The sequence below is a fragment of the Abramis brama genome (assembly GCF_963993115.1).
Source record: "Abramis brama genome assembly, chromosome: 9".
Taxonomy (NCBI): Eukaryota; Metazoa; Chordata; class Actinopteri; order Cypriniformes; family Leuciscidae; genus Abramis; species Abramis brama.
The window spans coordinates 33,991,190-34,017,134 of record NC_139971.1 but is presented as its reverse complement, the minus strand read 5'-3'; the positions used below and the strand labels follow the sequence as shown (position 1 = coordinate 34,017,134).

General features: G+C 36.4%; 1 protein-coding gene across 1 annotated transcript; it reads left to right on the top strand.

Annotated features, from left to right (window-relative positions):
- Positions 1-6,351: 6,351 nt before the first annotated feature.
- Positions 6,352-25,907, top strand: smad3b (SMAD family member 3b). The gene is made up of 9 exons (XM_084124787.1): positions 6,352-6,775; positions 18,343-18,536; positions 18,701-18,829; positions 19,660-19,734; positions 19,824-19,874; positions 22,137-22,349; positions 22,438-22,575; positions 22,735-22,879; positions 23,580-25,907. The coding sequence occupies exons 1-9, from the start codon at positions 6,573-6,575 to the stop codon at positions 23,701-23,703; spliced, it is 1,272 nt and encodes a 423-aa protein (XP_083980913.1). The 5' UTR covers positions 6,352-6,572; the 3' UTR covers positions 23,704-25,907.
- Positions 25,908-25,945: the final 38 nt, after the last annotated feature.

The window sequence follows — 25,945 nt, the reverse complement described above, 5'->3', positions numbered from 1 at the left end:
CAATATGCAATAAGATGAAAGCAAAGCAATTTACATCCATTGTGTTTATTAAACCATAAAATAGTATTGGTCTTTTTATTGCCATAGTATTTTTATTACATTGCCTGAAGCTTTCGAAATCAATCAGATTAGGGGAGCAATGCATTCGTGACTCTTTTGTATGGCAATCAACTGCTATAATGTCTTATTGTGGCTGACCAATTTACATATCAATTAATTTTTTTGAAAATAATGATTATTGATGCACTGCTGCATCCGAATACCTCTCCAAGCCAGCGAGGCAGAAAAAAAGCTGATGAAAGATATAAAATGAGAGGGTAAAAGTGTAGTGATAGCTTAAGGGATTGTTTAACAATTGTTTTTTCGTCTATAATGTGTTTTTATTTATTTGCACCGACATTACCATTTAGAAACGTGTCGTTTCCATAACTTAAAGTAGAATTTATCTCAAAGCAAAAATGATGGTTTAGTTTTGCTGTGCCGTTTAGAGTCAAATCTAAACCTGCGGTGACAGGCTGTCTTTGCCAATAATCGAATAGTTAGTCAAACGCAGGACACACAATTATTATACAATCCGTGTTTTTTCAGAAAAAAAAATAAAAATGTTATTACAGCCCTCCGGCAACTATGAGCCATGAAGAAGCTCTGCCGTTCACACCATAGAGACATTAGTCACCACACGAGGAGACGTCCCCAGCCACTGCCCCTCCAAAATAAGCATGTTTTAATGTTCATGAGGAATGCTTAATTATCCGTAAATGGCAATTTACAAGCGTCTTGCTGTAAGGCACAGCCACTTCAGTAAGGAGACAGGCCCTAATTTAATGGAAAAAAGCATTACTGGGTGTGCAGTGGAATTATCCACAGCATTACCCCCATTTCATAACCCACTTTAACATTGGCAATTTCATGCATATGGAAACTGTGGCTCCTAGCATGGGGCGAAAGGGGGATGAGGTGGGGTTGATTGCACTCAAAGTAATTTCACAATGATTAGGTTAGTTGGGTAATTTTGCATATATGTATGTGTGTGTGTCAGCATACGTGTCTTATTGCATCACGGTGTTTGGTGTTTTTCGATGGCTCAGTGATGTTAAATGTCATTGACACCCATTAATCACTTGTCTTGTCTTGCCTGAAGGTAAACGCACTGTCATGTGCTCATTTACCATAAAGCGTAAGCTGATGCACGCATTAACACGATTCCTATCCTTCCGACTCCTCCTGGGATATTACAGTGTGAAAGGGCCTGTTCTGGAGATGGATAGGCATGATCATTGACAATTAACATCTGAATAGTGGTGTTAAGTTTAAAATGTCCCCAGAGAGAGACACGCTGGCTCATGAATTAAATGTGGTTTAGCACTTGAGAAACACTGTGTGAAAGTAGGCCTAGATCATGGGTACTGTATATCTATAGGCTACATTTTCCTTCTACTAACGTAATTCAAAATAGTTTTCGACACGTAATCAAAGGAGGCTGAGCTGTCAGGCTTCAGTTAACGATTATGTTTGGCTAATTACTGAAAAAAATCATTCCGGAGTTAAAAGCCTCTGATTGAGGTTGTATCGATTGGTTGATTGTGAAAGCTTATTTAAGTAGGTTCATATCTGTTTAATGTATGAAGGTTTATGAGTAACTGCTCACAGTTATAAGCAAGTCATGATCTTTTTGTGCAGTTTATGCTGGCCTATGTGTAGTGTGATAAAAAATTAATATTGATCATTTTATAAATTTAGTTAGCATTTAAAAAATGTTTTTTAAGGAAGTCTCTTATGTATTTAATCAAAAATACAGTAAAAAAATAGTCATATTGTAAGATATTATGACAAATGTATAATAACTTTTTGTTTTATTTTATCTATTTTAAAATGTTATTTATTCCTGTGATGCCAAAGCTGAATTTTCAGCATCCGTCACATGATCATTCAGAAATTATTCTAATATTCTGATTTGGTGTTATTATCAATGTTCAAAACAGTTGTGCTGCATATTTTTGAGGAGACTGTTTTACTTTTTTTTCAGAATTCTTTGATAAAAAATAATGCATCCTTGCTGAAAGAAAGTATTGATTTCTTAATAAAAAAAAGAAAAAGATGTACTCTCTCCAAACTTTTGAACAGTAGCCTATGCAAATTAAATATTTACATTAAAAAACAACAATATATATTTAAATAACAATTCATGAACATTTTAATGACATAATTCTCATTAAGGGAATTAAAATATTATACTTATTTTCTTGTTGAAAAAAATGAATTTAATATTTTTAAAAATATATGTTTAATATATAACATAAGAAAACATTTCAATGTTTTAATTGGCCAATAGGTGGAGACATATCACTTTGCAACAGGATGACTTACATAAATTGAGTTTTAGTCCTTAGAGTTTCAAGCTCTAAATATCTTTATATGTTATATATATTTATAAGTTTGCAAAGTAGGTAACATATTCAGTGCTTTTAATTAATCACATTAAACAAAAATATCACTGTAAATGGAACACAAGAGTTATGCCGACAATAGTCAATGGTGTTGCAATGAAAGGAAAAAAAAATACTATTTAAAAGTAAAATTAGTAAACTGATTAATATCAGGTTCCCATTGGGGTTTATGCTAGTTGATACAAAGTCAGACAGCAGAAATCTTAGTTTTTATCTGTGAGTCTGTGAGGAAATAAGTAAATATATGGGATTTGGGATTACAGATTATTAGGTGGGCAGTGTGTATGATGGAGGAGTGTGTCTGAGGGGTGTATTATGGGGTCAGAGGAGAATGATATGTGATGGGGGTGTGGGTGGGGGACAGCTCAGACAAAACTGATGCTGCCCCAGATTTAGTTTGGTGCGACTAATGTCTGTTATAAGTCTTAGGTGGCGCCCTGCTTACCCATCCAGAATTTGTGTAAGTAAAACCTGTATATCCGTATTTTTCACAGGTACACATTTCCTTGATATATTTTAAACTCAATTTTCTCTTAATTGATATATAAATATATATATGGATGTCAATCACACACACACACACAAAAAAAAACCTAACCTAAACTAATCTAATCGTTCGCAGTAAAGCACACAATCACTTTTAGGTTTCCATCAGTGTTATTAAGTTTTATTGTGGTTACACAAAAGCCCCATAATCCTTTGCCCCCTCCTATTCACACCATTGTGTAAAGTCCAGCTGATCCTCCCACTCCCCATCAAATCCGAACTGCTTCCCATATACCCAGTGTGGAGTCCGTCACAATACCATTGTTATCCATCGGATTGTCTGCGGTCATTACTCATTCGGCCATCCACTCTGCCTTTTGTCCACAGCTATCTTTCACTCTGGCCGTGGACCTAAAACTCTGCCATTCTCCCATCCTGATCGGCCTCAGCCCATCTGCCCCCAACTCACACACACTGACACTCTGTCCACACTCTGTACCAGCTGTCCCGGTGAAGTCCCTGGGGTGGAAACAGGTGCTGGGCTTGTGCGGGCTGAAGCAGACGGCACATGGCAGGCAGCACACGCTGCCTCCTCCTCACCCTCCCCAAAAACACATGAACTTGATGTTAGAGTTCTTCTTAGATGCAATAAAACTACACTACCATTCAAAAGTTTGCGGATCCAACACACCTCTCTGTAATTATCAAGTGCTCCTGGTATGCTCACACTCATGCTCGCACGTTTGGTTCGATTAAAACGGACCCTGGTGCAATTGCTCTGTTAGTGTGGTTCATTTGAATAAGTGTGAACGCTGCCATCCGAACTCTGGTGCGCACCAAACAAGCGGACAATCATATGTAGGCTACGCACAATACAACAAACACATTTATCCCAGCACACAGCAATGTTTTGAACTCGAAACATACGTAATAAAGCGGACCAGGACTAGGGTGTGTTCACACTTGTAGTTCAGTTCACTTGGTTCGGACAACTTACAAGGATGGCTGACAGTAAAACAAACACAAGATAACAAGGGCTAACAAGGAACAGGTGAAGGTGATTAGTTGCTATGGCAACCGACAAGGGTAACTATATAAACTAATAAGGCAGGTAATGAAACAAAGGAAACAGGAACTAAACACAGGAAGTCAGAACACAGGAACATTAGGAACAAAACTATACTTCAAAATAAGAGTCCACAACACAAGACAGTAATCATGACACCAGGTTTGTGGCATTATTTGTGGCATAATGCTGATTACCTCAAAAAAATATTTTTGACTCATCCCTTGTTTTCTTTAAAAAAAGGCCAAAATTGGGTTTACGTGAGGTACTTACAATGTACCTCACGGTAAACCCAATTTTGGAGCATTAGAAGCAGAAATGTTTTTGCAGCACATAGTATTATATGAAAATAATAATCCTTCTATTAAAACTTGTGTATTCTTTGAGCTGTAATTTAAAGATGTTGTTTTGTGTTGTGTGTGTTACGTTGTTGAAGCTGTAAAACTGGATACAACTTTGCACAGAAAAGGTTAGTAAGGGATTTTTTCCCCCTACACTAATATCTTATTAACAATCATATTGTTTACATCTTGTGGATATACTTGTAAAACAGAGATAATAATTTTTAATTGACTTCAGAGTTTCTCGTTAGATCTGATTGAAGAGGTATGATATCATGCCAGAGCACAGCATGAAATTATTATGGTGTCCATTGATGGTACGATAAAATTAGATAAAAGGAAAGGGGCGACTATCAGTTTAGGCCTCTGGGTAGAGTTATTTATATCATAAGTGCAGGAGGAGGGGGATGGTATTCAGTATGAATAACAGCCCACAAACAGATCAAAATACCCACACCCCAGTCACCTTAACAATTTCCACAGGATGCATTCAAGGTGAAATTAAATCGCTTTTATTGGGGGGATCAAAGGGTTAGCCTGAGAGGTGTCCTCTATTTTAGGACCTTACATTGTGGGTTGTAAAACAGGGAATGTGTCGACACTTCACATGCTGGGTCAACCAACATGCCATTTCTCTTTACTATGCTGATTGCACGTTGATCTCATTGGACGTGGCTTTAAAAAAGACCCTGTTTTTGTTTCACTAGGTGATAAGGCAGTGTTTTCAGGGAATTCGGTCTTGCTTAATATTTAAACTACTAAAGGAATGTTGAAAGAATTATGGGATTCTCAGTTAAAGTTATTTGATTTATTTAGAACAGGTGTTATTTAAGTAGTGACTGTGATAAAATTGGTCATATTTTTGTTATCCGTTTTGGCCAGATGAGTCATCCAAACATAGATGTGATCTTTAAAATGTCTTGATTAATGTATCACAGAGGACAGTGTCAGACAGAGATGGATTTCTATGGAATCAAAGCCCTTGTACTCCCTCCAGCTGGCATGAATTGACAGCCTTCCTCTTGAATGAACGTGAACTGATTCGGGACATTCCCAGTATGTGCTTGCCGAGGACAAGCTGCAACAGGCCTGAATATGTATGCAAGTGCACCCTCCCACCCCCGTCTGGAGTCCAGAACTATTGTACACAACTTAAACCAGAGCTTCAGGTCAAAATAACGATGTCTCAGAAAACTTTTTTTCCAGCATCCACTCATTCCATCAGTTTGATTTGTGCTACAACCTAAAATAGCATATTTATGGAATTGAATTAAATTGTATTAAATGTGAGACATATTGCAAATAAAAGTAAATGCATAACCAAAATTGTTTATATATATTTGTATAAATGTGTGTATATACAGTATGTGTACACATAAACACACAGAAATATATAAGTAAATATATATATATATATATATATATATATATATATATATATATATATATATATATATATATATATATATATACAGTATAAATAATAATAGTAATATATATACACACACATTATGTAAAAACAAACTTTTATGTTAGATATGATTAATCGTTATTAATTGATTTGACAGAACTAAATATAATATAATATAATATAGTGTGCATTCATTACGGTTGCGGATAATTTAATATAAAAAATATTCATTTTAAAGCTGACACTAAATGTATCTCATTTTGCCTTAAATAAATAATAAATGTGTCAAGCACATAGGATATGGGTTTTTGACATGAATTATTTATTTCCAGAATCTCTAGATTTCTAAAAGATAATTAACCTATATAATGTGCAAATACTTTTAATATGTTAATACTGACTAATATACTAATATACTATAATGTAATGTAATATAACAGAAATAATTTTTACATAATGTATTATATCTTATTTTTCCTAATGAATGAATGAATGAATGTTAAACACATAGGATATTAATGTTGTTCTTTTTAAAATCTCTAAAGTCTAAAAAGCTCTAAAGTAAAGAGGAGGAGGAGGGGCGGGTCCAGACAGCGCTGCGTCTCGCCGGATTTATGTGTGTGCTGTTCACTTTCCACAGACATGAGGGGCTGAACATCTCTCATAATCCGGCAAAGTGACTCTAATGGGCATAAACAAACCTTTCTGTTCTTTTTGATCTGGCCATTTAACAGGTCCATCGACGCCACGTCTTTAAAAGCATAGAGACTTGTAGTCCCCTGAAAAGGAATATATTTAGAGCTGTTGTTGATTTACTAAAGATGTCTATACTGCCTTTCACGCCACCGATTGTAAAGAGACTTCTGGGCTGGAAGAAGGGCGAGCAGAACGGACAGGAGGAGAAATGGTGTGAGAAGGCAGTGAAGAGTCTGGTGAAGAAGTTGAAGAAGACAGGACAGCTGGAGGAGTTGGAGAAGGCCATCACCACCCAGAATATCAACACCAAATGCATCACTATACCGAGGTACACACTGTAGGCTGTGTTTAAAACATAGTGAGCTGCTGCCTAACGTTACCTAAGTTAGATGGTAGGCATTCTGCCATTCTGAACGTTCCGAAAGTAAATTCCCAAAAAGAGTCTTTAGGTAGACAGCTCGCTAGTGTTCCCCCCCAGATACTGTACATCCATATACAACCAAAAACTGTGCGGCTAACGCTGCTAACCAGCGAAAGCCAGCGGGTATTCTCCTTTTAACAGGCTTTTCTAACACTGCTTAAATTGTTAATGCGTTGAGTACTTCAGTCACCCGTTTATGACGTTTCATTTGTCAGTTAAACCATCTAACGTTAATTTTAATTACACTGAAGTGAGCGCCCCGTTGGCTAGCTTGCTAAAGCCATTATTGCTTTGCATTGTTGCTTTTCAGTGTCATATCATGTTTGACACAGTATCGAGAAAAGAAAAAATGTTTTTGGTTAATATATTACGTTCTCTTATTTAGCCTACCAGTTTCAGTTTGCTAGCATTCATACAAGCACTTGTTAGCTAGCCAGAATTGATGACTGCGGTGAAATATTCGTTACGTTTAACTGTTGAGTTGGTTTTGAAAGCTTATATGGATGACCATAAACTTCACCCATCTATAATAACAGACAGACAGTTTAAGCGGTTGCGATAAAGTTAAATGTTCAGGCTCGTACTAGTAAATAAAATGCCAAACACCTCTGTGTGCCAAGCTAAGCTGTTATATAACAGTCTGTGATATCTGGGCCAGACTGAGGCTTTTTTTTTACAAATATTATTTTTGAGAGCTGGACTGCGCATTCATTTACTGTTACAGATCAGACCATAAAGAATTAACGGTAATATTGAAGTAACGTTATTCAGAGAATAGCCTATTTAGCCAGTGGTGAGATTAAAGACTATCAAAGCAAATAACTGCAATTATGTGATTGCCCTTTATGTAATTTGAATGTTATTTGGTGATTTTAATTACCAATTGTTTTGTGTCTTTTAGTGTTACTCTAAAGTGCATCGTTCTCTGCCTTGATAGTTATTAAATTTGGCAGTTAATCAGTGTACATACAGTGCTCTGTGCCCTAGATGGTGGTGATGGAGGAGTGTAAATCTTGTTATATCATAACCACTGTGGTAGTTCTATCCAATTGTACTCAGGACATTTTGTCATGGGTAAAAGGATTTGGAGAATTAGTATCCCTACAGATGAAAATGCAAAGCCTTTGTGGCTGTTGAGAACAGCGATATGCATATTTTTACTTGATAGGCTAATATGAAGTTTTATATGGAGAGTAGGCCTACATGTCATTTATATTTAATAATTTAGATCCATTAATAGCTAAAGTTGCTAATTAAAAAAAAATCACATAGGTGGCTTTTAATGCATCATTTACTTTGATAAAAAAATTATTATCAAACATGTTTCTTGTATCACTCCCTCTGTATGCCATTGGTCAGACAAACAAGATAGTCCCGCCCCAAACTCTTGCCATTGGTTGAGTCAAAGTTGTTGTCTCCACTGGTAGGTATTCTTTGATTAACATCAGTAAACAGCAGTTTTTTGGGAAATCAACCTACAAATGGCTTACTAATAGCTTTCTCTGTACATTAAGCTGGCATAGGGATTTATACATAAACATAATGTTTATCCCAGGTTAGAGAACTAGACTTCCACATCCTCAGCCTCGTTTATGTTACTAATAAATAGGGCTGCTTGATAAAGGAAAATTGATAATCTCTGTTATTTTGGTCAATTCTGAGAACATGGTTAAAAATGATTACTCATCAACTTAGGACACATCATGTATTTATTGATCTGTCCTTTATTTTAAATATAATTGATATACCATAATTAAATATAATTCTACTGAAATACAGATAAATAAAAAGATACATAATAATAATAATAAAAAAAGATATATATATATATATATATATATATATATATATATATATATATATATATATATTTATGAAGAGTTAAGATGCAAAAGCCTCTACGTGCCATCTGAAATTTTCTTCTAGAATGATCATTTTTATCAAGCTCGTATTTAAGTTCAATAATTTCACTTAAATGGCAATGCAAATTACCTATTAATTGTCATTTAAGTGAAATTACTGAACTTAAATATACAAGCTTTATAAAAATGATCATTCTAGAAGAAAATTTCAGATGGCACTTAGAGGCTTTTGCATCTGAAGTCTTCATATATACACACACACACATAAAACATATACACACACATACATACACACTCGCATATAATATTTACGGAGGGACGTAAGTGCACCACTGCAATTGAAAGCGCAATATACAATACAATAATTGTATTTTCTTGGTTATCTTGTTTTCATATTCATTGGAAGCCAAGCCAATTATTTTCAGTAATTGAAAATAAAATTTGACTAGTTGCCCAGTACTACAAATTATGTCAAAAAGTCATGCTAAGAACATTTTCAGTCCATAGAGGTCCGTGTAAACATAAATGGTTGAGAATCAGGTCAAGACATCTCAGTGGGGTTCCCCTGGTGACTAACATGGAGTTAATAAATAGAGGTGATATCAGCATGTGGCATTTGAGCCTGGGGTTACATACTTGAGCATGTAAGTGCATACCTTACCATCTGTGTCAATAAGAGCAGAGAAATCTGTATCGATTCGTATCCTATCTCATCTTCTACTTGTTTTCCATATTTATAGATCACAGATTATGGCAGGTCAGCTGGAATAATCGTTTCGTTGTGCTTGTATCCCACTGGGATATGTTCTTGTTCATCTTCTTCTCATTTGGCTTCTGGTTTCCTCAGGCATCCCTCCATTCTAGCTTGGCAAAGTTCAGGAATCATATCAGCACTGCCCCTTAAAGGCTTTGAGGCTTTTAGTTAATCTGTTTGATGTCTTCTAGTGCAAATATTGATTCTCACAAATTCCAATATGTCAATATTAATATTATTATTTTTCACTGCACACATTTTTGTCCGATCAAATTAGGGTTTATTCTAGCTTAATGCATTTTTATTAAGACTTGAATGTGGGTAAGATTCATAAAAAAAGTAAATATATTCAATTTCATTATTGTTGTACCTCTCTTGAACTTTAGGACTTGACATGTAGTATTTGCGATCTACTCTGGTAAATTGTTTATTATGCAGCATGTGCATTGTCAGTGTCTTGAGCTACTTTCAAAAAAGTGTGTCAGGTGGATCGTGAAGTTTGAGTGCAGTGCCTGACATGAGTGCCTGTGTTGTTAAACTTTGGCACTCTACAGTTTGACCACATACATCCTGCCCCTTTTAAAGGAGCGCTTACACAGGAAATTCGTGTGTATGCTTCTCTGTTGCATCTCTTCTCTGTCAAGCAAACCTCCAAACTACTGTCATCTCTCATGGTATTTTTTTTGTACATCTGTAAATACCCACAAAACACCATTCAAAACATTCACCTGGATGTGTCACACTCAAACTCAGACAGACTTTCTCTGTACTTTAAACACAGCTGAGAGTGTATTTATTTAACACACTATGTGGCATGGTTATTCAGAGATCAAGAATGCAGTGTAAGGTCTGTGGAGGGCGTGGGTTGTTCTGGATTGTGGTTGAGTGTAAAAGGTTGGTGTTAGGCTGGTTTTAATACACTCAACAGTGACATACAATCTGTGAGGTCCTGATGCTCCCTAGTCCCTACACAATAGTGGCCAGCTGGGTGGCAAAGGGAAGACTGCACATGTGTGCAACAGATCAAGAGCAGGAAATCATCACCTGCTCACAGGCTTCTCTGAGGTTACGCTACTTCCTGCTCCACTCGCTTATTCAAATAGAGCACAGATATTCTGAGAGCCACTAACCAAAGTGAGACATGCTAACTGCTGAAAATGTCTTTTAATATAGGGCTGTCTGAGTTTGTCTATAGTCTGTAATTCATGACTTTCTGAAACATCCATGTAATAAAATGTTAAAACAAACTCACTGGACTAACTCACTGGACTATCTATCTATCTATCTATCTATCTATCTATCTATCTATCTATCTATCTATCTATCTATCTATCTATCTATCTATCTATCTATCTATCTATCTATCTATCTATCTATCTATCTATCTATCTATCTATCTATCTATCTATCTGTCGTTCTGTCGTTCTGTCGATCTATCTATCTATCTATCTATCTATCGGTCTATCGTTCTATCGTTCTATCGTTCTATCTATCTATCTATCTATCTATCTATCGTTCTATCTATCGTTCTATCTATCTATCTATCTATCTATCGTTCTGTCTATCTATCTATCTATCTATTTATCTATCTATCGTTCTATCTATCGTTCTATCATTCTATCTATCTATCTATCTATCTGTCTGTCTATCTATCTATCTATCTATCTATCTATCTATCTATCTATCTATCTATCTATCTATCTATCTATCTATCTGTCATTCTGTCGTTCTATCTATCTATCTATCTATCTATCTGTCTATTTATCTATCTATCGTTCTGTCTATCTATCTATCTATCTGTCTATCTATCTATCTATCTATCTATCTATCTATCTATCTATCTATCTATCTATCTATCTATCTATCTATCTATCTATCTGTCATTCTGTCGTTCTATCTATCTATCTATCTATCTATCTATCTATCTATCTATCTATCTATCTATCTATCTATCTATTTATCTATCTATCGTTCTGTCTATCTATCTATCTATCTATCTATCTATCTATCTATCTATCTATCTATCTATCTATCTATCTATCGTTCTATCGTTCTATCGTTCTATCTATCGTTCTATCTATCTATCTATCTATCTATCTATCTATCTATCTATCTATCTATCTATATCTATCTGTCGTTCTGTCGTTCTTTCTATCTATCTATCTATCTATCTATCTATCTATCTATCTATCGTTCTATTTATCTATTTATCTATCTATCATTCTATTTATCGTTCTATCTATCTATCTATCTATCTATCTATCTATCTATCTATCTATCTATCTATCTATCTATCTATCTATCGTTCTATCGTTCTATCTATCGTTCTATCTATCGTTCTATCATTCTATTTATTGTTCTATCTATCTATCTATCTATCTGTCGTTCTGTCGTTCTATCTATCTATCGTTCTATCTATCTATCTATCTATCTATCTATCTATCGTTCTATCTATCTATCGTTCTATCTATCTATCTATCTATCGTTCTATCGTTCTATCGTTCTATCTGTCGTTCTGTCGTTCTATCTGTCGTTCTATCTATCTATCTATCTATCTATCTATCTATCTATCTATCATTCTAATCTGTCGTTCTAATATGTCTGTCAGTCTATTTATCGTTCTATCTTTTAGTAATATTTTTATTATAAGTTTGGATTTTTTTTCTCATTTTCATAGCACAAATGATATGGACTAGCTTTGAAGTTTTATACTAAGTAGGGGTGCATAAATATATATGTTTATATATTGTTTTTTACAATATGTATAAATATATGTTAAATATATATGTATTTCCCTTTCGGCGCAAAAACCCAAAATGCCGTTTTTGGCCGTTTTAATTTTCGGCGCCCGAAATTTCTGTGCATCCCTAATACAATGGGATAGGGATGGAAATTGCTAACCCTAACTGTGAACTGACAACAACAATGCAATTGTAAGTGAAATTATTAGTGTAATTTCAGATCTTTCACTTTCAGATAATTTAGCATGACAGTTATGGAACACTTTCCTTAATGTCAACAGCATTAAAATTCAGTGGCAAAACTGGTTAGAATTGAGGTCAGGTTAGGGGCAATGATGATGACTAATGGATTTAGTGTGACTCCACAGATGTGAATTTGTGTGAGGTAGGCCTATGTGGGACAACAAACACTGCTGCTCGAAGAGGAAGCTCTGAGGTTACTGGTGAGCCACACACTCCCCATCTTCCCTCCTCAACTCTCTCCGGTTCCCTTTTTTTATTTTAAAACACCTGATTTATTTACCATGTTGATATCTGGTTTTAGTCATGTTGTTGTTGTGTATGACTCCAGTGTTGATTTTAGAGAGGCAGTGTGTGTACTGGAGGGGGTGGCACAGAAAGACGGCTGCTCTTGGCTTTGACCGAAGGGTGAATGAGTTCTGCTGTGTGTGACTTTCAGGTCAGTCTGGAGGTCAGTTTGACTTGAACAGAAGGAATGGAAATGTTTGTCTGTTTTCAGCTGAGCTGTGGTTGTGACTGTGGGAGACTCCAGGACTTTGCTTTGTCTCCATTGACTGAGCCAGACAACATGATAATCTGTCTTCTCTTTGTCAGGTTGCAAACTCACAGAGGGTCTGGTCAACAGCTTGTTGTGCCTTGTCTGATGTTGCATACAAGGCATATGCAGTTGGCTGACTTGTTTCTTTAAATGTGCTATTGATGTAGATGTTTAAAGAGCAATATTAAAAGAATAGTTCACCCAAAACAGGCGTGTTGTTATTTTTCCTGCGATACATAAAAAGATCATTTTTGAAAATAATCAGGCAGCTTCATAGTGACAGTCAGGATTCAAATATCCTTATTTAAAATCTTCCCTTCTCTAGTTCTCGACTCTAATAACTGATGTAATTGGCATCCAACCTGATGCAATCCATTGAAAGGCTCCATATTTTAAAGCTATAGTTGAGGGCAAGATTTGCAGTGACAGTGAAACTTTACACAAAAACAGCATATTGCTTCTGAGGACTTGTGATGGTCATGCATAGTATTTGTTGTAATTCCTAGAACTTGATATATGTGGTCACCTATGAGCTTTTGTTTTATGGAAAATAACATGCGAAGATTTAATTTTTCTCCTTTTGTGCTCCATGGACAAAAAAAAAATACAGCATTCCATTTTGGAATGACATAAGAGTGACTAAATAATGAAAGCATTTTCAATTTTTGGCTAAACATCCCTTTAAATCCATCTTTTAGCATTAAAGATTTAAATATTTTAATTGGCCGACCAATTAATTGCAGTGCACAATATTGTAATTTAATTTAAACTGGATTCATATTTTTAGAATTTCAGAATTCATATTTTTTATATTTACATATATTTTAGTCTTAAATACATATTGTTTTACATTTGTTCTATAAGCAAAAATAACAAATTGATGTAAATAATTTGTTTATTCAGGTAATTCTGTATAGTCTTCCACCATTATAAAACTCATATCAGTCAACCACTACTTTTAAGTGCTATTGGGTTAAAGCTAAATTCACAAACATATTACGTAAAAGATGATAGACAGCACATTAAATTCTGGGTTGATATTTTTCCTCTGTCTGGCAAATACAGACATTTCTAGTGCAGAATGCTGGCATTCACACTGCTGGTGCATAGCTGAATGAATAGGTAAACATTACATTGGAAAAGTGTGCCGACACTCGTCTCAGTGTCTGCTCTGCCACGCTGTCTTTCCCCTCCTTCTGAACTCAAGCTAGATACTTCCCTAAATTCACTCGCTCGCTTTCTCTGTTCATCTTCTGTCAGTCCTCTGAGCTTTTTAAAGAATTAGGATAATCCCGATGTAGGGTGAAAATGCATTATTGTGATGAAATTCATTAGCAATGGCTGCCATTGTGCATAGACCACAATTGCATGAGGATGATTCATGCTTTTTCTGCGGCTTTCTCTTTTCACAGCCGGTGACCTCTCCCCTCTATATGAAAATAAGGCCTGATTCACTTTCCACTAAAAGGGTCTCTTGCACCATTTGAATATCCTGACTTCTGCGAAAAATGAATGACCCGTTGCAAGGCTATTAAAAGACTCACAGGGCAAGATTTATAGGGCTTTCACTTTAATTATGTTGTTCATTGTGCAATCAGGCACATTATGTTTTAGAAACAGTGAGGTTATAACATTTTAACTGAATTGTTCGGCACACATCAGTGAAAATGTATCATTTGCACGTGTTTTGTCTGACCAATTTACACATTCAGGCAATTTTAAACCTTTCAAGCGCAAGAAGAGGCGAAAGAGAATGCACGCTGTTATCCGCACACTCTCAAAATGCGCTCACACAGAGAGGTGCGCTTTAGATGCCTGAAAAATGAATTGATTCCTCTTTCGCGTCTCCTTGCTTCGGTGGCCGAGAGAGCTCAATGCGCTGCTGAAGAAAACACTTGCAAATAAAGAAAACAGCTTCATCAGTTTGACAACACATGTGCTGCAAATACTCGCAATGCACCCAAATAAAGAAAAGCGCTGCAAATACTCACAACGCATATATGATCAGGATGTTAAGATAAACAAAAAACTTAGCTTTCAGGTCATCGACCACACCACTGACGAGTAGACATAAAATAAGCGGTCCCAGCCAGGTTCGTCACTTGTTGGGGTCCCCTTGAAACATTTTTGTTGCGGTCTGTGCTATTTGCAGCGCGTTTCTGTATTTGGTTGTGTTGTGAACTTTTCTAGTACATGTGTTGATACTGTACATGTACTGATTAATATGTTTTCTTAATTTGCTGGTGTTTTTTCTATTTGCATTGTTTTCTTCAGTTGCAGCACGTGGAGCTCTCTCGGTCACCGTACCTTGCACTTAAATAAACAAAATTGTCAAAATACCCATCTCAGCAAGTGTTCTAGTAAATGCAGTCGGATGTGTCTTAAGTAGGGTGACCACCCGTCCCGCGTAGTGCGTGCGCGCACAGCGTTTGAAGCCCAATTCATGCGTCCCGCAAATTGAGACCGTGTCACGCATAATCCATGCTTGCTCAAAAAAAAAGTTGGTCGCTCTATATCCTCGAGCCCCAGGCAGCCAAACGAACATTACTTGACAGTTCAGCACGCTATTGTTGCCACACCCACCCATAGATATCATATATAAACGCCTTTATATATGATATCTATGCACCCACCCCTCAGTTGAACTGCTGACTGTTGTCAACTTTTTCGTTGTTGTCATGACAGCGCACGCACGCGCATACCAGACACACTGGGAAGGAACTTTTAGATGCGCGCTTTCCAATTCGAAAAATGGAGAAAGAGACTGTCTGAGAGGCACCGCCATCATCAATTAAAAAGAGAAGGTGTGGGTTCAAGAAAGACTGGGAAAATGAATATTTGTGGCTGAAAGGTGTTGAGGGGGATACCGAGAGGGCTTTTTGTGACCTTTGCAAAACGTCCTTCTCAATCGGACATGGAGGGGAATACGATGTCAATCGTATTTTTTTTTGAAAATACTTTTTTTTAACTGTTCCTGTGGTGTTGAACAACTACAATTCCTGTTAATCCTATAATTTTATATTATAATTTATTTAAAGTGAATAAATTGTAATGAAAAATAAATTAAATTAAATAGTAGCCTAAATCGTAAGTGGAAGTGCATCTGTCAATTCATTGAATGTTCAAAATATGAATCTTTATTTAGAAAAAAAATACACATTGGTTGGCCTATTCATGAGCATACATCAGCAATTACACATGTTTAGGGGAATAGGGCATTATTAATATACCATGATGTAAGGTGGTATGTGCTAGAAATGGGTAAACCACTATCCACAGTGAGTCTGCCCATGGGGTGGGGGCACCGCCGTGCCAGGCAGTGTCCCACATTGTCCCTCAGAAACATACCCCTTGTCCCCCCTTGGGCTTATTAGCAGGTGGTCACCCTAGTCTTAAGTGAATGTAAACAGCTGAGAAAGAAAACGGATGTGTATCATAATATTGGATCCGTATATTAGTTCTGAAAGTGACAGCAGCCTATAAATACCTGTTGTCATTGTTAATCAAACAACAAAAGATTTAACAAAGATTAATCTATATTTAAATTATACAGTGAACACTAAATTATTTTACACTTGTTGCAGTTCTGTACCAGAATACTACTGTTAGACTTTACTTTATTTGTAACTTTGTTAAATTGTATTTATCTATGCTTGTAATTAGTGTGTTCTTTTTATTACTGATTGTTCAGTTGTCTTTATAATGTTTGAACTTTATGAGTTAGGCAGTAACTAAGTTACATTTGCCCCCCGGAAACCGTAATATGATCTGAACCGTCAGTTTTGTGATCCCTTGCACCACTAAAATATACAATATTTATATTATATAACAATGTTTTGTAATGCAAATAGACTGTGAATAGAAAACCAGTGAATTAATGTTAATAGTTTTGTCATTGTTTATTTTCAACTAGGGATGGTAATCATAAGGAATTTAGCCTAATGAATATGTTTTTAAATTCTGTTCCACTAAATAATTTCATTAACGATTCCATCGCTTTGAATTTGTGAAACCAACACGTTGAATGATGTTCGCTAACTTGGATTGGTGTTTATTCTCTTTAGCATGCAGTGTGAAGTATTTCACTCAGTTCCCTGATCATTCCAATTCAATTTCATCAAGTAAAGAAAAAATTTATACTCGCGTGCGCTATGTATTACGTACGTTATCGTCTCGGACAGACATAATTTTAATATAATTTTCTCCCTCTTCACGGAAAGCGATGATGTAGTCAAAACATCTGGTAGTGTGGGTTTTTCAGGAAATGCGTGTACTCCCTGCACCTCATGCTTCTCGTACAGTAAATACTACCGCGTATTGTGCACGTTATTTTTTGACAGACATCGATGTTGTGATATTTAAATGATGTGGATTTGAAAACGGATGGATCGTAAGGTAACGATTATTTATTTCTTAGCCGGCAAGTATTCAGTGAAGTGATTGATGGCCATAAGTGTTGTTATGTCAATGCTTTTAGTTCTAGTATTCCAACCAATAGCCAGTCAAAGTTTTTGACGGACATGATAATGTGCATAAGGGGTGAGATATGTTCATTATAACATGGGTAATTATAAAACGTGCTGGAGTTTTTCAAATGCTTTTTGCATAGTTCATTTTACTTATTTTACGGAATGAGGTTTATTTTGTGGCCTAAATAAATTCCATGTTGCTCCGAGACTGACATGTTTGGCTTGTCAAAAATGTTACATTCAGCTGTTTAGAATTCATTGACCTTTGAAAATCAAGTTAATTTTATACCAAGAAAGGACTGTTTTTTTATGTTTTTAATGCCTCTTAACAAATATATTTTATTTAAACCCTTGAAAATGCAGATCCTGTTGTAAATAATAGTGAAAAATCACTTTTTAAAACTGTTGTTCCATTATTACCCCTTAGCAGATTTTGACTCATTTATATATTTCTAAGTATTCCCTTTTAACTAGAGTACTATTTATTACAACAAAACTCTGTTCAGAATATTAACTTTTAAATACACTTTTTATAAACCGTTCATAATTACACTGATTTAGATCTCATGGGCTGCAAGTAAAACATAATGGTTACTTGCACAGTTCTTAGTTTGAATTGGACATTAATAAATGACTCACTGAAAAACTTCAATTTAGTAATTCAGTGAGCAAGTTACTCATTAAATGAATTCAAACCAGTAATGTGTCTTTATGTCCAATAATAATAATAAAAAACCCAGCTCATAAGAGTCATTGTTTTTTTAGTCATGTTGTATGTTCAGTGTTCTGTCAGTATTAAGAAGGTAGAATGATTATTGTGTTAACTTTCATGAGACTGCTTTTTAATTGTCTCCTGAACTGTATGTGCAGGTCTCTGGATGGCCGTCTACAGGTCTCTCACAGAAAAGGCCTCCCCCATGTGATCTACTGCCGGCTGTGGCGTTGGCCTGACCTGCAGTCCCACCATGAACTGCGTGCCGTAGACTTGTGCGAGTTTGCTTTCCACATGAAGAAGGACGAGGTGTGTGTGAACCCTTACCACTACCAACGTGTGGAGACACCAGGTAAGTCCCGAAGGTGTTTCAGTCATTCAATGACTGGTCACTTTCATAATCAGTTTTTCATATGAAACTAATTTGAGTTATTTATTGGGATTAATTTTTTTTTTTCTCTCTCTTTTTTTTCTGTGTGTGTGTGTGTGTGTGTGTGTGTGTGTGTGTGTGTGCAGTTTTGCCTCCGGTCCTGGTTCCTCGGCATGCTGAGATCCCCACAGACTTCCCTCCGCTGGATGATTACTCCATCCCTGAGAACACCATATTCCCAGCGGGCATTGAGCCTCCGAGCAACTATATACCGGGTAACAAACATGTTTTCTGTTTTCTCTCTACAAATCACACATTAACTTTCACCCAGACATGCCCTCAGGACTACACAACAGGCATAACTCACTCTAACACACACACACACACACACACAGGCTCATAGCCACATCTGTTTGAGTTGATTTTGTCATGTCTCTGTTCATTTAAGCTGTTTTGTCTAAATCAAAGCGTTTAGTCTGCCGTCTTAATGAAGTTGGTAAAAGAGAATAAGACAAGGAGAGATCAAAGTTCTGATCTCATGACTGGTAACATCATATTGAGGCTCAAGACTATTGGTGTTAAGTGTTTCACATGACTTGAGGAAAATATATATTTTTTCCAGGCAGACCTTCTCACTATAGGACACATTTTCATTGTGGCATTTGAGTAAAGTTCTTCATAAAGCCAAACTACATGCTACAAAGAGAGCTTTCACCCTTTCATATTTTAATTCTGCTACTAGTATTGTTGGATCCACACGATTTTGGCTTTGATACAGTTTCAGCCTCTGGTACCATGACAATCGACAATGTCTATTGATAATTAAAGGGATAGTTCACCCAAAAATTACATTTCTGTCATTAATTACTCACCCTCGTGTCGTTCCAAACCTGTAAGACCTTCGTTCATCTTCGGATCATCACGAGGGTGAGTAATTAATGACAGAAATATCTAACCCTTTAAGGCTGTAAATAAATGGTCAACACACCACTAACTGTTGAATCTTTAAATATGTGCTCTGCAGGGAGACCAAATTATGTCTTGTATTGTATATTTGGCATATGTGTGGTGCTTAATAACACTATGTGTCTGATTTATGCTTCAGAGACCCCTCCTCCAGGCTACCTAAGCGAGGATGGGGAAACCAGTGACCACCAAATGAACCACAGCATGGACACAGGTTAGAGCCCTGGGATCACAAACAAGCAGTTGCTATTAGATACCAGAGCTGAATATATTTGTTTATAATTTTCTAATTCTATTTTTCAGGTTCCCCAAATCTTTCACCCAACCCTGTCTCTCCTGCAAACAGCAACCTAGGTAAGATCCCAGATAGTCAGAGTGATATAGATTACCAAACGTTTGTACATCTACTCCTCCTTTACTATTATTCTAACATGTGGAAAATAGTAATAGTAAAGTTGTCAAATTAATAAAATTAGTTTAGGAATTATACTTGAAACTTGAAACAAATCTTGTAGAAGCCATCTTATCCACATTTTTCCTACGCCCCATGATGCTTTTTTATAGGTGTAACTTCCGTTAAACTGTAAACAGACAGCGAACATTAAAAATACATTTAAAAGTGTAAAAGCGTTAACAAAATTCTACAACAGACCATTAAAAACCCCCGATTATTTATGCTGCACTATTATGGACGTGTTAAATATCACTGTAGTAATATACAGCATCTCTGTATTATGTAAAATACATTGCATTAACCAAAAATGTTCATTAAAAGTGATTGATATTCAGTCATACTGATGGATAAGTGTTATGTGTAGCGCAACCTTATAATTTTAAGTTGTAGTCTTTTTGAGTGGAACTTCCCCAAACGGATGAGCCACCCATAATCTAAAACTGTTTGTTGCAAAAGGCGGCAACTTTGGCTTTTACTTTCGGCACCTTTTCCCTTGGATGTGTAGTTGGTTTGTTCCATGAAAACAATCATCTCCTTCAAAAGTGTTGTTGCGATGGGAACCCCGGAGAGTCATTTCTGTAAATACTCCCACCCCACTGTGAGTCGGAGTTTAATCTGGCTGGATTATCTCTGACATATTATCTCCATAACGTTGGTGTGCCTGCCTGGTCCTGTGTGAGGTGATTAGTGAGAACGGAAGTCTGCTTCAGTAAGCCCATGAGAAAACACTAGGACGAGTCACTGCCGGTATAACAGATGAGTAACGTCACCAGCATCCTGTACTATCTCCATTTAGCAAGTCTACAATTGTTAACAATAGCAAGGCATGAAAAAAAGAGACAGTGTTTTGTTTTGTTTTTATATTATTTATTCCCATTAGCGGTTTGGATCATTTGGCCATATAAAAATTGGATTTGTGCATATATTTTCAAATTCAACTAGTTGAGGTGGTTCTCTGAATAACTAGTCATATTAAGAAGTGTGATGTAATGGTGGGGTCATAGGGTCATGTTCTCAGACGCCAGTCAGATACATTTCTGAAGGATTTATACTACCTTTCAAAAGTTTACACACTATACGATTTTGAAAGAAGTCTGATGCTCTCTAAAGCTGCATTTATTTAATCAAAAATTCATTAAGAAGAGGTATATTGCTAAATATGATCAAATTGAAAATAAGTTTTCTAGTGTTTTAGTACACTTTAAAATGTAGGCTAATTTATTCCTGTGACGTCAAAGTTGAATTTTCAGCAGTCGTTTCTCCAGACTTCAGTGTCACATGATCCTTCAAAATGTTGATTTGCTGCTCAAGAAACATTGTATTATTAGTAGTATTATTATCAGTGTTGAAAACAGCTGCATAATGTTTTTGTTATTGAAACCATAATACATTTTTTTCCCCATGATATACTTTATTAGGATTATTTGATGAATAGAAGGTTCAAAAGACCAGCATTTATTTGGATTAGAAATCTTTTAAAATATTATAAATGTCTTTACTGTCACGTTTAATCAATTGAATGTGTCTTTGATGAATAAAAGTTTTGTTTTGTTTTTTACTTTATATGTCCTATACATATCAATGTATATACAGTAAATAGGATAAATAGCTAGTTATTTATATAAATAATTAAATAATCTAATTCTAAATAACACTAATTTTGCTATTGCAAAACATTTCTCACAAAACATCAGCTATATTTAACTATAAATATTGAATTTTAAAAATGAATATAGATATATTTACAAAGCTAACAGTCAACCCATCCCTGAATGGAGTCTTGTGTATAATAGTTAGGGAACCCTGTGTCCCAGGCTTTGCCTCTCAGCTGTGCAAAAGGAAACCTCATATAAAAGAAGCCTTTGTTTCTGTCCTCTCAGTCAGCCCAGGATAATGTAATAATAATAATATCCTGTCGCTGGGTTGTTCTACCTCTGCAGTGAGACACCAGGAGGGCCCTGTAATAAAAATAACAAATAACCAATTCCACATGAGCAGCCTGCTGTTTTCAAAGGGCCACATTCTGTCAACAGTGTGATCACTACACACTGATTTTACACCAGAACCCAAAGTCCAGTGCCTTTCCTGTTGTTTCACACTTTGTTCTGCACTTGTTTTGTTTCTCTGATCCTCTCTCATGCCCATATATTTGTGTTTTTTAGATCTGCAGCCGGTAACATATTGCGAATCTGCATTTTGGTGCTCGATTTCCTACTACGAGCTGAACCAGCGCGTGGGCGAGACTTTCCACGCCTCGCAACCGTCTCTGACCGTGGATGGCTTTACGGACCCGTCTAACGCAGAGCGCTTCTGCCTGGGCCTGCTGTCCAACGTCAACCGCAACGCAGCCGTGGAGCTGACGCGCAGACACATCGGTACATTTATTAAAAAAAATACTGGAATTAGAGATTCTGAAATGAACCGAATTTGGTTTTGCTCATAAACTTCATGACCTTTCCCCAGGCCGAGGCGTGCGTTTGTATTACATCGGCGGTGAGGTGTTTGCCGAGTGTCTGAGCGACAGTGCTATTTTCGTCCAGAGTCCCAACTGTAACCAGCGGTATGGCTGGCACCCCGCCACAGTGTGTAAGATTCCTCCAGGTGAGTCAGTCCTGTACGCTGCGATTGGATGAATGCGCAGCTGTGTAATATATACATCCTATGAGTCACTCAGGCATGTTCTAGTTTCAGACTTCCTCATTATGTTCCATAGAAGCACTCAAGCGTACATACTTGTGTGTGTTTTTTGCTTCCTCTCAGGCTGTAATCTGAAGATCTTCAATAATCAGGAATTTGCAGCTCTATTGGCCCAATCAGTGAATCAGGGATTCGAGGCCGTGTACCAGCTAACCCGCATGTGCACTATTCGCATGAGTTTTGTCAAAGGCTGGGGGGCGGAATACAGGTACACACACACACACACACACACACACAGACAAATTATATATACTCTACCGTTCAAAAGTTTGGAGTCAATATGTTTTTTATAGAAATAAAACCTTTTATTCTGTTGCTTGTTCTCTAAAAGCTTCTAAACTCTATTCATCCAAAAATCCTGAAAGAAATGTTATCATGGTTTCCACAAAAATATTAAGAAGCACATCTGTTTCAACATTTATAATAATAGGAAATGTTTCTTGAGCAAGAAATCTGCATATTAGAATGATTTCTGAAAGATCATGTGACTCTGAAGACTGGAGTAATGATGCTGAAAATAAATCTTTGCGGTCACAGGAATAAACTCTGTTTGAAAATGTATTAAAATAGATTTTTTTTTGTGTTTTTGATATTATTTTATATTTTGTTTGTGTATGTGTGTATGAATTCAAATGTAATTTGCTTATGCAGATGTAGAACCGGCTTAGAGATTTTCTGAATCTGCATCACTTTTTAAAAATTGCTCTGTACACGTAAATGCTGAATAAAAAAATAAACACACACACACAAATGGCATTTAATCACTTTATTTCTGTAACAGTAGCGCACAAAAAGCTAATGGTTGCCCTTGATTATGTAAAACGGCTATTCCGAGCTGCTCTGTAGTGTGTTAAAAATGCTTGGCAGGCTTGGAAGCACATTACTGACCCAGATTCTCCTTCCTGCAGGAGGCAGACGGTGACCAGCACCCCCTGCTGGATAGAGCTGCATCTCAACGGCCCCCTGCAATGGCTGGACAAGGTGCTCACTCAGATGGGCTCTCCAAACCTCCGCTGCTCAAGCGTGTCATAGGACGAACCCTCAGCCCATAACCATTTAATGACATCCAGGACCCACCCTCAATTGCTGCTTAATGCCAAGCAAACAAACAGCGCAAAATCAAGGACGGGGCAGAAAACACCCGCTGGACTCCTCAGTTTCACTTTATCAATTACAGATCCCAGTGTTTTGCTGTGGGCAAAAATAGACACGTACAGCTGAAGCACTTTGAACTATGACACTCATGGAACACGGATTATATTTCCTCAGTGTGATGAGTTTAAAATGAGGCGTTTTCCTCGTTGTGAATTTAAATGTGATAATGAAATTATGATTCTGTCATTTTTTGTTTTTATCAAGAAGTGTATCACGCATTTAATTTGATCTTAAGGTATCGGAATCATGGGCTCATAATATGATTGCTCAAAATCATAAACGTCCTCATATAGGGGCGTGGTAGACATTTCTGGCGACTTAGTGCAGAACTAGACAAGAGAAGAGTGTTTTGTTTCCACCACCTTCAGTGAAGGGGTCTTGTGTGAATTGTTACGGTATGTCTTTGTCTAGTTGTTTGTGTGTAGTTGTGCTCAAGTAAATTGCACTGCACTGGACAGGACAATGCAATGTAATTGCGATTGCTGTCCGTCTCAAATGCACACGGTCGACCAGGTTATACTTCTGACAGGAACTGAGTGTAAAAATTATATAAAGTTACTTTGCCTCGATTATGAATAGCACTTGTTTTTACAACCCAATGACGCCGTGAACAAGAAAATAGTATTGGAAATTTGTCAACGACAAATGCTAATAGTGCCATCTTTCTTGAACTTGATGGTTACCATTTGAATTTTGCTCAGCAAAGACATTTTTGTAAAAAGTATTTTTGCATAATAAACCGAATGGAGATCGCGAAAGTATATTTTTACTGCTGCCCTAGAGTATTGTAATTAAGATTGTGTAGTAAAGTATTTATCACTCAGATCTGCAGGTCATCAGTGTCATATGAAAAATGGACACCCTTTAGGTGTGGTCACATAAGCGAAATTTGTGCTAGAATTTGGGCGTAAAAATGTTAGCAAGATTTCACTGGTCCATTGTATAGAAGGCTTGGGATAAAAATGTCTGATAAATGTAAATGTATGAAGCACTGCTCACACAGAAGTCACTTTCACGGGTCAATCCATTGTGACCAACTGGAACCTGTAGGGAAATCTTTCGCGAATTCCCAATCGTGTGGATTTCATATCAGAATGACTGGATTTTGCATGCAAAAATTTGCCAAACAGTGGTAAATGTGACCACACCATTATTCATCACATTTCTCTTTCAAACATTCTCTTGATTTCATTGTCCTTTCATCGATTCTCTTCTGTGTATGATTGGTGCGTGAAAGAGATGTGTTAGACTCAGGACTGTCAATCCATTAAACTGATTTTTGAGCTCATGAAGTCATCTAACAAATAACCGCATTTCATATCTCTACATACTACACTATTTTACAGTGGGTAAAAAATTGACTATTGTATTTAGAGGCTTGTTTTTTTTTCCAGAGAAAAAAAAAATGGAGGGCAAGTACTGCTGGCAGCTCTTGGAAAGCTATTATTTTTACATAAAGATTTGATTTCACAAGAGAATAGTGTAAATGGCTAGATTTGTATGTGTACACTTTGCTTTTTAGGTTATTTAATCCCTGAATTTGTTAGTATTGACATTTAACATCCAACTCAATGCATGGTCAGAAATCAGCAGTCCGTAAGTGTTTCTCATTTTATTCTGGTTTCTCAAGGAATAAGCACTGAATCGTTGCTCGTGAAAATCCTGACAATCTTTGCCTTGATTTTGAAAATCAAATGGATGTTTCATGGAACAACTGATGCTTGTGTTTAATTCCCTTAAGCTGTGTCTTTTGCTCTGAAACTTGCCAGCTCTTCATCTGTGACTAACAGGGCCAAAGCACACAATGGACTGGCGATATTATTTAGATTTGTCATTATTGCTGGAATATTGCTTATTCCTGTTTCTTTTCTTTGCACTCTTGATTTGGAAGCAAATACAACATTCTTTGTCTAATAATGTCAGTTAATTCATTCATATTCTTAAACTGGTGCTTAATTCTTGTTTTCCCTGAATTTCCCCTTTGCTTTTCTGTAACGTACACTCACAAAGACTTCGCTTTTCTTGCATTCACTGTTATATTGACTTTTATGTACGTTTTAATAATAAAATGTTTAAGAGCATCTTAAGTCTTTGTTTCTTTTGTAAAGAAATTGTTATA

Bases quoted from the DNA above. Each gene is read 5' to 3' on its own strand.
- smad3b (XM_084124787.1), top strand. From the start codon at position 6,573: ATGTCTATACTGCCTTTCACGCCACCGATTGTAAAGAGACTTCTGGGC. The intron at 18,537-18,700 runs GTAAGTCCCGAA...GTGTGTGTGCAG, and splicing joins CCAACGTGTGGAGACACCAG to TTTTGCCTCCGGTCCTGGTT. The intron at 22,576-22,734 runs GTGAGTCAGTCC...GCTTCCTCTCAG, and splicing joins AGTGTGTAAGATTCCTCCAG to GCTGTAATCTGAAGATCTTC.